The following is a 12,940-nucleotide window of genomic DNA, read 5'->3' on the forward strand; positions in this document are numbered from 1 at the left end:
ATGGTAGGTTTTCCATTTAGTCTAAGGATATGTTTGACCACCCAGGTCGAACTCTCTTACAATTTTCTTTTTCTTCTTCTTTGCCAAATTCCTCACAGATGTATAAAACTATTAAAGTACACTTAAGGTGAAGTTAAAATGTGGAATGCACTTAGAGTTGTTAACATTTAGGGAGATGATGATAGAATTAAGAATATTATTGGCAAAATCATACTTTATTTAACATTCTAGACTTTATGTCCTCTTAGGACATGCTAAGTTGCATTATTTCTAGTACAGATAGCTGGAGGGTGGCCAGGTTGGCTTAAGTGGACCAGGCAGTGGAAACATACTGACCAACTGCCCCTGGGTTACCTGAGAAAATTCACAGGGGAAAACACAAACACAATTTAAAAGAACCATAAAGATAGTAACTGAGAAGGTAGTAGGCAGAAAACATAGAAGACTAAGACAAATAGAGATTATGTTAAACAGAAAGTGGAAACATTTCTTATTGGAAAGTGCCTGTGTGACCTAGAGATGTTTGAGAAAAGGCTTCTTGTCATACATTTTTCATGCTATGATTATCTGATTTTTCTTCTTATTGTAAATAAGAGCACCTAATAATTTTAAATATGGGCAGGTGGAATAGAGTTTCTGTTTTCACATCAGAATTTTAGCATACATGGTTGAGGTATCTTAGCAAAAATTATAAAATAAAACAGCAAGAAAACTGAGTTTTTATCATTTGCCAGGAGATTTGAAATCATTGACTTGATAAGTCACACTTTTCAGGTGGGTGAAGGATTGAACTGAACTCTAAACCTTACAATTATTTTGTTCATAGATGGAACACACAGGACAAAATTCCCCACTGGGGAACCACACTACACTGGTGGAATTCATCGTGATTGGGTTTTCTGATGTTCCCAAACTTCAAGGATTTCTGTTTGGTGTATTCTTGATAATCTATATTGTTATTCTTATGGGAAATAGCCTCATTATCATGATAACTAAGGTTGATCCTTCACTGCAGACTCCCATGTATTTTTTTCTTTGGAATTTTTCTTTATTGGAAATATGTTATGTGTCTGTCACGGTACCCAGATTGTTAGCAGATCTTTGTAGGCAAAATAAAAGTATTTCTTTTCTGGCCTGTGCTATTCAAATGGATATTTTTGTGACCTTGGGAGCCACTGAGTGCTTAATTCTCACTGCAATGGCTTATGACAGGTATGTTGCCATTTGTAATCCATTAATGTACCCTGTCATCATGAACAATAGACTGTGTATCCAATTGGCAGCTGCATGTTGGATCACTGGAATTCTTGTACCTATAGGGCTCATCTACAAAATTTTTTCTTCACCCTTCTGTAAATCTAATGAGTTGAATCACTTTTTCTGTGATGTACCCCCTGTTGTTCAACTTGCTTGTGGGGACACTTTGATGATTGAGATATTAATCTATGTGATTGCTACTTTAGTTATCAATATTCCTTTTGTGTTGGTACTTGCATCTTATGTGAATATAATCTCCACCATCCTGAAGCTGCCGTCAGCAACTGGGAGAGCCAAGGCCTTCTCGACGTGCTCTTCCCATCTCACGGTTGTGACTTTATTCTTTGGATCCGGTGTCATTGTGTATATGGAACCTACATCCACTCACTCATCAGGAATGGATAAATACCTTTCCCTTTTTTATACCATATTGATACCATTGTTTAACCCCATTATATATTGTCTGAGAAACAAGGATGTTATGGTGGCTTTGGGAAAATTCCTACAGAAAGTGAATGTGCCTTGACTGAAAAACATTCTTAAAAATGTTTCTTAGTTGCCAAGTTTTCATTTGTTTTTTTTCCTTCAATTTTGATAAGATTTGAACTTCCTAAATGAGTGATTTCATATATTTATCTCTCAAAAAATAAATAAATTGTAAATTAAAAAAATAAAGTTGTCCCAAGCTAGGTATAGAAATTTGCGAAAATACACGTTTTAATCATAAGGATTGTTACTGCCTTTTTTAAATGGTTGTTGATATTATCTACACATTCTTTATTAAAAAAATTATTTATCTATATATCTCCAGAATCAGTATATTGTCTGAAAATGATGGACACTCAATATTTTGGAAATAACGATATCTAATAACTAGTGATGTTTTATCTGCTTCTGATCAATAGTTTCATTATAAACATACATATAGATGTGAAAGTAGGAAGGCATGGAGCCCAGCTACCTTAAGTGTAGTTAGCTTATTAAAGAAGTTGACATTCCATCTGCTGTTATTGATGATTACTCAGCTAATTACCTAATGATGAACAAACATATGATAAATTGGGCATACTTTATTAGTTCCAAAATTCAATCCTCCTCTGCAGTGCCCCTTAAATCCCTTCATATTCATGATATTAATTTCAATAGCTTCATTATAATGTTGATATACAGATTTTAAATGCTCATAAAAGAGATAAAAGTTATGCAGTGATAAGCATTTGAGTAACTGAAAAACAAGTTTCATGTAAAACGATTAATTTGTTAGTTGTATAGGTTTGTTACTTTCATTGTTTCCCTCTGTTTTCTTGAGGTCAATAGCAGTAATTATTCTTCACTCATTTTATAGATTTTAATGAGTAAGAATAGCTGAATATTATTTTAATGAGAAAAAATAGAAATGCAAGGATACATTTGAATGTTAAAGTCACAAAATTTGATGAAACTCTCTTTGGTCTATCACTGTTTTCCCACATTGGTTTTCTTCTTCATGATGTGCATTTTGTCAGCCTCCTGTCACCAGCCTTCCCAGTCTCCTGGATTTCTCACCTGGCTTCCCATGAGGTCTTGTCCAGTTGTGAAACCTTTACTCACTTCCACCCTCCCCTACACTCATATTCCACTTATGATCATAATTACTCATAAGGTTATGAGAGATCACAAGTAACACAATTGCTGGAAATAAGAATGACTAGTAGCACAGATTTAATTAGTGATGTTTTATCTGCTTCTGACCAACATTAGCATTATAAACATACAGATAGATGTAATGGAAAAAGAATTTGAGCCCAACAAACTTTTAAGTGTAGTTCACTTACTAAAGAAGTTGACATTCCATTCTGAGTAGAAACCCCAATTTTACGAGACAAAAAGGAAACCTTAAGAACTAATGTGAAGATCAAAATAAAATCCAGTTTTTAAAAAAATAGATCTTTGTCCTTTTATTATTTAAAAAGATCAAACATAAAAGTAAAGAGATCAAAAAGGTGTTCTTAACTTTTACGTGAAAAAGCTATTATAATAAATATTACAAGGACATTTAAAATATTTTTTAGTAGTGTCACTTCTAGAAATTCCTGCCCTTCTCAGGAAGGTGTCCGGGCCTTGTGGTCTGAGACAGGTGCATGTGTAAATTGGGTGGGGGAAGATGGCATTTTCCCTTGGAAGTGTCTGTACTTGGGGTAACAAATATGGTTATTTGGAATGAAGCCAATGTCTTTAGTTTACATCCTACCTTGAGAACAACTAGATCAGGAAAGCTCCTCCTGCAGGCTTTTTCTATTCTAGGCTGTAAACTCAAGTCAGAGCATAATGTATGCTGAGGTTAAAATATCCCTCTCGACTCACTGTTTAAGTCCTGTTTTAGCAGCTACACAATATGGAAAAAATGTGTTCAGATTTGGCAGTTCACATATCTTTTCAGATTTTATCCAGCAGAAGCTAACACATTCTTTGTATTAGTGAGCACAGCAGATTTTAATGAATATTTTGTTGGGGATAGAAGGAAAATGTTTTACACAATTTAACCTCTGAAAAATAATTTTTAAATTCTTCACAGATTTATTTATCCACTCAAATTCCTTTCCCTTTACTGTTCTCAGGTTTTTTGTTTTTTTTTTTTTTCTGTGACTTTTCACAAGAAAGTCCTCACTTTCCATTGCTATTTTTCCCCTAAAGGTGAAAAAACACTGAAATTACTCTCTCTTTTACTGTTCAAATCAACCAATTCTAGTCTCAACATTTAAGCACAAAAGTTGTAGAAATGCAAACAACCTAAATGCCCCCAAACAGATAAATGGATGAAGATGTGGTGAACATATATATATATATATATATATATACATATATATGTATATATATGTATGTATATATACGTATATAATGGAATGCTACTCACCCATCAAAAAAGATAAACTCATGTCATTTGCAGCAACATGGATAGAGTTGGAAAGGATTATATTACATGAAACAAGTCAGGGAAAAAATAAATATCAGATGTTTTTACTATATGGGGACTATAGAGAAACCAAACAAAATATCAGGAAAAAAGACAAAACATTCAAGCTGACCATAGATCTGAGTTATAAGCTGGGGAGGTAGAGGAAGAAAGGGAGAGGATGGGAGAATAGGGGAGGGAGAAACACAAGGGACTGTGGTGACAGATCACTAGTGCTGTCATGGTGGGAGAACCATGTCAAGAACCACCCCTGAGTGGAGAACCACAAGTTGAGGTGGGGGACCACACCTGAGGGGAGAAATCAAATACTGTCCAAACAATTACCAAAGATGTTACGAAAATAAAAACAAAAAAAAAAAAACAAAGTTATTAGCTTTATTGTTTGAACTAAGACAAATACTTTTGGACTGACCCAAAACCAATTATTTGAAGCAACCGTCCCGCAAGCTGTTGTTTGAGAAGTCGTTCAGATCAGAACTAATGATTATAGACCTTGTGGCAGAGGGTAGGTCAGTGAACCATTATGGATAGCGTAATATAATTTCAAGTTACTTACATGAACTTATTTAACCACTGAATTAATTTGCCTTTTTCTTGCCACAAAACCTTCCAATTCACTTTCCTTCTTTGGGGAAGTACTGGACTTTTCTACCTGAATCTTCACTGTGGAATTAAATCTCTTTGATCCAAATAAACATGTTTTGCCTTTTCAATTTATTGCCTCCTATATTTTTATATTTACATATGTGATGGGTGGAAATAAGGACATGGCATGGATATGGTCTTGGATGTGGGGGTTGGTGAGTTGGGTTCTTGGGTCCATTTGAGAAAGATTCTGGCAGTTTCCCATTCAGCAGCACACAGCAAGTTTATTAAGGTAAGATATGTTTGGATAGATACAACCAGCAAAGCCTGCATTTTATAGGTTTATTAGGGAAAAAAGAGAAACTTGATAGATGCAGATAAAGAGCTACTTTTAAAAGGGACATAAGGTTTACTAAGGAAAAAAAGGAGAAAAGAGACACCTTCATAGACAGATGGGCAGAGAGCCAGAGTGGGTAACAAGAATAATATATCAAAATTCCAAGATTATACACACACACACACACACACACACAGCTATGTGAAAACAAGGAAAGTTGAAATTGCAGGCCTTGAGCAGGGACTGCACCTTCGCATCCTACAGCGGTGACTGTGGTGGTAGCAACACCTGCAGTGGGTGCTGTACCAGCCTGGGACTCTGGCCACAACAGCCAGGGACTCACCTGCTTACAGCTTTTCCCCCCCTCCAGGAGAAAAACACCAGCCTGGCTGAAGGCAGCCATTCTCCAGGAACACTGGCTGGCTGATGACATGTTCATCTTCGAGGTTGTCGACTTGCTGGGGGCAACATGAAGTGTGTGTGGTCTGCAGAGACTGTGGAATCGGACAGATAGCTGGTGTTCACTAGATGACAGTAACAGTGTCTAGGTGGCCTTGGAAGGGGTTTCCCATGAGCAACTGAGGGGCAGGGGACTCTGCCTCCATCTATAAAAGCTCCTCCCAGCAAAAACTAGCGTTTACCTTGGCACTAACTTCCACTGCTTCCTTCCCTATGCCTATGTAAATAAGAGACCAGCATGTCCAGCTAACATCAGCTGGCTAGCCCCTCGTCCTTACAGCCAGCCCATGCCTCTTGCCAGTTCAATTTGCCTTTCAACATTTCCTAATCTCCCCTTACCCCAGTTTCAGCACACTGGGGCACTTCTACAAATCTGTTCTCTCACTCCTGGCATTCTGGCTGGACTCCATTTTACTCAGGAGCTCCCTTATTTCATGCTCTAAAAGAACAATATTCAACCTTCAATACTTAGATTGCAACAACACGTGACAAATGTTGAAAGAATGAGAATATATTCCAGTTGCTATGAAAATAACACACACTACTTCAAGTCTGATCCTGGCCTTGATCATCTCCCACATAGATTATTGCAATCACCTCCCAAGTGGCCTTGCTCTTTCTGCTCTTGTCCCAATTAATATTCATTGTGTTATTTTTTCATACTGCCTTTCATGGACACTTTACTTCCAACAATGAAAAAAGAAAGAAAACACAATACATATGATCAGTGATTTGGCTTCAAGGAGTTTTAACAAGGAAATAATTGCAAATTGTGGAATTTAAGTTAAAACGTATACACTAAGGGTTAAAAATGAAGTTACAATGGAAGGGTATGAGAGTATTACAGTTGAAATATTTCACTTTGATTGCAGAAATAATAAATCACTTTCACATAATGTAACATACTAACTCAGTCTGAAAGAGGAACAGAAATTTAGCAGTCAAACATTGTGGCCAATTACAGGGTAAATCGCTTTTTATGTCTCCTGAAAAATACAGCACAACACCATATATAATTAGATATTTATTGATGCTTAATATAGAACTGAATGCATGAATTATTTACACAGTTCACCAAAGATTCATAGAAACAATATTTAAAAAATTGTCTTGCCTATCAATTTAAAAACCCTTATAATGTCATGTTCCTATTCACACCTTCTCAGTATAGAAAACTTGAGATTCAGTATCTTATATTTCCTTGTCCAAATTCATTTTTCTTTTTCATGTAAATTTCTGCAGTGAGAAATTATATCCCTACATAAACAGAAGGTCTTTACAGCAAACTGGATGATATCTGAGCTCTAGAGACTTTCCAAGTTACAGTCTTTGAAGGAAAGAAATGGTACTTTAATAATTTGAAATTTAGGATCCTCAGATTTCCTGTATAGATCGAGTCCAATGTTAAGACTCTGAATGACTTCTACAGCCTCTCCCAGTGAAAGACTTGTTCTTCTCTCCAGAGATGGAGCTGATGGGGAGCAGGAGCAGGAGAGCAGCATGAGGTTCCTCAACATTATTCCCCAGAGAGAGAAACTCCAATGCATCACTGATTCAACCAGAGACAGCCTTGGTTATTTCCTAACTACCATCTGATAAACAGGTAACTGAATTTAAAAATGCATTATGTTTCAGAGGAACGACCTCACAGTGAATAAGGGCTTATTTCCTACAAAAGGTGCACTGTTGATTTAAGTGCAGTATGGGTTCAAGAAAGAATAATAATAGCTAAATTTGTAATTGTTAATTAGAAGTAGAAATTCATATGACATAAGATTTCTTTATAAAATAACAGCAGAGTGATCCATCCACAATAAGAAATAGTTAGGCAGTGATTATTTTGTCCTTTTTTATTATAGTGTATTTTTAATCTCAAGAATCAAAACTTATTAAAAATATGTTTCATTTATTATAATAAAAATCATTTGTGAGGTAAATCTTCTGATCTTTAAAAAACACCGTAACTGTAAGTAATCAGTCTTTTGTTTCTCTGACAGTAAAGAAGATATGACCTGAATTCAATAATTTGTCATAAAGTTTTATACTACAACTTTTATATTTTTCATAATATGGTATTCAAAAATGGGCTTTATGAAGTTGATAGAGTTTTTTTTTTTAGAATGTGGGGTCAACATTGTGTAAAATCACTTGGGTCAAATACTATTTGACACTAGGTAAGTTATTTAACCTCTCTCTGCATCTGGATCTTTGGCAAAATGTTAATAATAGTAGCATCTACTTCACTCAGAATGCAACAGAAGAGAAATTGCAGATAAAGCTATTTACAGTATGGTTTAAATATAATAAATATTCAAAAATTAATAATAATAAAATGTTCAAACTAGAGCACTCTATACTGGATAACTATGCCAGTTTATGTTAAAAGAGGAAATTGATAAAAGGAAACTCTACTTCCCATGTTAAAACTGCTAAAGTTCTTCTAATTTTTAATGGAGTGAGTAGTCAAGTTGAGAAAAGAAAATGATTAAAGAACATTATCTTGGGGTATGTTTTCATATACTAAATAAGATTTGAGTTAGAGTTTTAAATTTAATTTTATTTGTATTTCTAAAATATGTCTACTCTTATGTGCTCAAAATACAAGATACTGCTAAAGATGAGAGAAAAATGAACAGTGACGGCCCAGTAAGAGTGGTTTCCCCCAGGCACTGCTGCACTGTGTCACCCAACATGCACTAGTTTAAGTATAAAGCTTAGTATTCCTGCCAAATTAACACCCTGTACATTCTCTCCTTTCTAGATTGGGAAACATGTACTCTATGACTGGATAAAAAATGAAAAAAAATCAAAATGAAAGAAAAAAAATCAGTTAAAATAATAATAACAAATACAGTAAGTTGACAATGATCATATAACAATGCCTAAAAGAACTACAACTGCATCTTTGAATTAACCTGTAAAATAGATTTTGCCACTTAACTCAAGATATTTCCGTGTGTTACATATTATTACTGTGTAAATTTTCAACAAGAAAAAATTTAGCTCTAATAATTTGAATAAGTACCTATTCAAATTACCAGAGTATAGCTATTTTTCATTTTAAATGATTCAATGTCAAGTTCTGTGGTCAGTGAATTCTCTAGTTACCTATGCACGATTGTTGAGTCAGTGTGAACCATTTGCAATTGCCCATCAGCAAGTATTTACAAACCACTCATTACAGAATACGAAACACTTGATAACATTTTGAAACACAGGACTGAATGATGATATAAGAGCCTATTTTTCCTTAAATTCAGTTTATTTGTTTTTCATAAAAGTGAAAATAACATTGTGATTCTGTGATCCCTAATATCTGACAAAATCTCAGGGTGGTGACACTCCTATAAGTCCAGGTAACTTTCTTCACATAGAACTGCACTTTAGGGTGATTTCTGACCCCTGACTTCCCTGTCTCATAAGTTTACCACTGGTCTGTAAGCTCTAAAAACGTAACTGAACTCGTATCATTCACTATAATTATTATTATAATTAAAATAGCTGGTGAGTGGCCAGGTTGGCATAATGTAGATAAGGCAGTAAAGGCTTACTGACCACTTGCCCTGGGTTAACTGAGAGTAATATACTGGAGAACATCAATACCCATGCAAACAGATTCAAATAGGAAGGTGCTAGGCAGAAAATAATAGAAATATAAAGCAAACAGAGACAAAATTAATGAAGAAGGAGAAACACTGCTCATTAGAGAAGGTCCCAGGTTACCTAGAGCTGTTTGAGAATAGGCTCCCTGAAATGCTTTGATCTAATTTTATTGTTGTCTGCTTTGTAGTATGGAGATATATCCATAATCCTTAATATGAGCAGGGGAAATCGAGTATATTTTTACATCTTATATTATTTGAGGATATTGAGTTTGAAATATAGAATTAAAAATATAAAACAAGCAAACAGGAAAACTGGATGTCTATCCTGGATTATTGGATTAGAAATCATTGATTTCATATGTCCCACTTTTCAGCTAGGTCCAAAGGATTCAATTGCCTCTAAGCCTTGAAATCATTTTGTTCATAAATGCAACACACAGGACAAAATTCCCCACCAGGGAGCCACACTACACTGGTGGAATTCATCCTGCTTGGGTTTTATGATGTTCCTAACCTTCAAGGATTTCTTTTTGCTATATTTCTGATACTCTACCTCATTATTCTTATGGGAAATAGTCTCATCATCATGATAACTAAGGTTGATCCTTCGCTCCAGTCCCCCATGTATTTTTTTCTTGGGAATTTTTCCTTTTCAGAAATATGTTACGTGTCAATTACTCTCCCCAGATTATTAACAGATCTCTGTAGAAAAAGTGGAAACATTTCCTTTCTAGCCTGTGCTATTCAAATGTATTTTTTTGTGACCTTGGGTGCCAATGAGTGTTTAATCCTCATTGCCATGGCTTATGACAGGTATGTTGCCATTTGCAACCCATTACACCTACCCTGTCATAATGAACACTAGGCTGTGCATTCAACTGGCAGCTGCTAGTTGGACCACTGCAATTCCAATACACATAGGGTTCACCTCCCTGGTCTTCTCTCTACCCTTTTGTGGATCTAATCAGTTGAATCACTTTTTCTGTGATGTCCCTCCTATTGTTTAGCTTGCTTGTGGAGACACTTTGATGATTGATATGTTGATTTATGTGATTGATGCTTTACTTGTTGCTATACCTTTTTTATTGATTCTTGGATCTTATATGAAAATAATCTCCACCATTATGAAGCTGTCATCAGCAACTGGGAGAGCCAAGGCCTTCTCGACTTGTTCTTCCCATCGCATGATTGTGACTTTATTCTTTGGATCAGGCATCATTGTATATTTCAGACCTAAGTCCACTCACTCATCAGGAATGGACAAATTCCTCTCTATTTTTTACACCACAGTGACACCCATATTTAACCCCATTATATATTGTCTGAGAAACAAAGATGTTATGGTGGCCTTCGGAAAATTCCTAAAGAAATGGATTGTGCTATGACTCAAAAAGATGACCTCTTAAAACTTGTTTCTCATCACATTCTACATTAGCTTCTGCAATTTTTCTAAGATTCTGAATTATTCTGAATGAATGAGCTCATGTTTTTCATCTCTCGTAAAATAAACCTAGTTTTTTTAAAGGTTTAAATTAATTTTAAACTAATAAAAGGTATAGAAATATCTGAAAAACAAACACTTGACTCATGAAAAGTTTTTGTTGCTCTTAAGTGTTTAGAGAATTATCTATATTTTGTTTCTCAATAGGTATTCATATGTTCATATAGGCATTGTATATATTATACTGTATATAGGTATTGTGTATGTAATATATATATATATATAGTCTGAAAAATAATAATAGACATCTAATTAAATTTGTTAGATTGAAATATTGACTAGTAGCAGAACCTTAACTATTGATTGATATTTTATCTACTTCTGACCAGTGTTTGAAAAATAATCACAGAAAGTGACATAAAGAGGGATTGGAGCACAGAAGTAGTAAGTATAGGTTATCATGTTAAAGAAGTTGAAATTCCATCTGATTTTATTGGTGATTCTTCAGCTATTTCCCTGAAGGTGAGTTCACTTATGCAAAAGTGGCCACACTTCCTTATTTCCAGATATCAGTTTTCTTCTGTAACTAATTCCCTCACTTTTATTGTATTGATTTGAATGCCTTAAGATGTACAATTTTTAAGTGCACCTAAATGATGACAAAGATTTGGGGGAAATTCATTTGTGTAACTGAAAAAAGAAGCTTTTTTATAAACCTATTCAAATGATAGCTCTGGGTGTGTTTCACTTTTATTGCCCTTGGGTGTCTTCATGAGGTAGAAATGACTAAGTTTTTTTTTTTTTTAATGATTAGTGAAGTTTAATATAACTTTTTTAAATAATAAAATTTATTTTTATATTCCCCATACATTTGCAACCCCCCCATTCTGACCCCAATCCCTCCCCTCCCACCCCCCACTCCCCAAAAACTGTCTCTGGTTCATAGTTTTTTGTTGATTTTGATTTTCACTTTCTTATAGTTATTCATTTTCCTGGTCCCTTATTTAAGTTCTCTAGATTCCTGCTATGAGTGAGACCATCCGGTATTTTTCTTTTTCTTTCTGGCTTATTTTGCTGAGCATGATCCCTTCCAGCGCCATCCATGTTGCTGCAAATTGCATGTGTTTATCTTTTTTGAATGCTGAGTAATATTCCATGGTATATATGTACCACATCTTCTTGATCCAGTCATCTACTTTTGGGCATTTGGGCTGTTTCCAAAGCTTAGATATTGTAAATAGAGCTGCTATAAACATAGGGGTACAGGTGTTCTTTGGAATTGATGTTTCTGTGTCCTTTGGGTAAACACCTAGGAGTGGAATTGCTGGATCATATGGACACTCTATGTTTAGTAGGTCCAGAAATCTCCACACAGCTCTCCATAGTGGTTGGACCAGTTTGCACTCCCACCAATAGTGCAGAAGAGTTCCTTTTTTCTCCACACCCTCGCCAACATTTGTTATTGCTAGTTTTTTTTAATATGTGCCATTCTCACTGGTGTAAGATGGTGTCTCATGGTAGTTTTGATTTGCAAGAAATGACTAAGTTTTTACTTTCATCTATAAAGAAGTTTATAGGATTTTGATGACAGGAATGTCTGTGTAAGAATGCAAGTAACATAAATTTGAATGTTAAAGCTGCAAAATTTGATGACCCACATTAGTCACCTTTATTTTCCACACCATTCTTCTAGGACATGGTTCTGCATTCTGTAAACCTCTGGCACCAACCTTCCCAGACTCTTGGATTTCTCACCAGAATCCCCAGGAATTCCCCTCCCATATGAAACCCTTACTCACGTCCCCTCTCTTTATCACTCATGCCACCTCTATGAGCAGAGATTTTTACAAGGTAATGAGAGGGTACAAATAATACCGTTTCTGGATTTGCTTTTCCTGACATAAAACCTGAATTTAAGGGGGAAAATGGGAAAAACCTCAAGAAATAAATTTCAAAATCAAAACAGTATCCAATTTTAATAAAATATAGATTTGACTTTTTATCAGTATACAAGACATTATCAAAGTAAATAGAGCATAGGGATATTCTTAAATTCTGTGTGAAAGACCTATCAAAACAAATACTGGGAGCTACCCACATGGTATAACAGACCTCTCCTGTCTCACCTGCTGCTCCCCTCAGCAGTGTATTTCAGTAGATTTTAAAAAGTTTTTAGCAATGTTGTAATGATATCTCTCCCCCTATTTTCCAAAAGAAAAACTCCTCAAGACTAAAATCAGAAGTAAATAGAGTGAAATGCTAACTATAATGAAATGCTAACTACCCTTTTTTGCCTCTTCCCT

At 35.1% G+C, this 12,940-nt stretch overlaps 1 protein-coding gene and 1 pseudogene across 2 annotated transcripts; both read left to right on the plus strand.

Moving 5' to 3' along the window:
• Nucleotides 1–826: 826 nt before the first annotated feature.
• Nucleotides 827–1,783, plus strand: LOC311169007 (olfactory receptor 10AG1-like; the record flags this gene model as incomplete). Its single annotated transcript, XM_084230709.1, has 1 exon — nt 827–1,783. One exon carries the CDS (start codon nt 827–829, stop codon nt 1,781–1,783), a length of 957 nt encoding a protein of 318 aa, XP_084086835.1.
• Nucleotides 1,784–9,623: 7,840 nt separating this feature from the next.
• On the plus strand, nt 9,624–10,581 carry LOC311170450 (olfactory receptor 10AG1-like; annotated as a pseudogene). Its single transcript has one exon. The product of its transcript is annotated as an olfactory receptor 10AG1-like (transcript).
• The last annotated feature ends 2,359 nt before the right edge of the window (nt 10,582–12,940 follow it).

This window comes from Talpa europaea, assembly GCF_964194135.1.
Source record: "Talpa europaea genome assembly, chromosome: 1".
Classification (NCBI taxonomy): domain Eukaryota; kingdom Metazoa; phylum Chordata; class Mammalia; order Eulipotyphla; family Talpidae; genus Talpa; species Talpa europaea.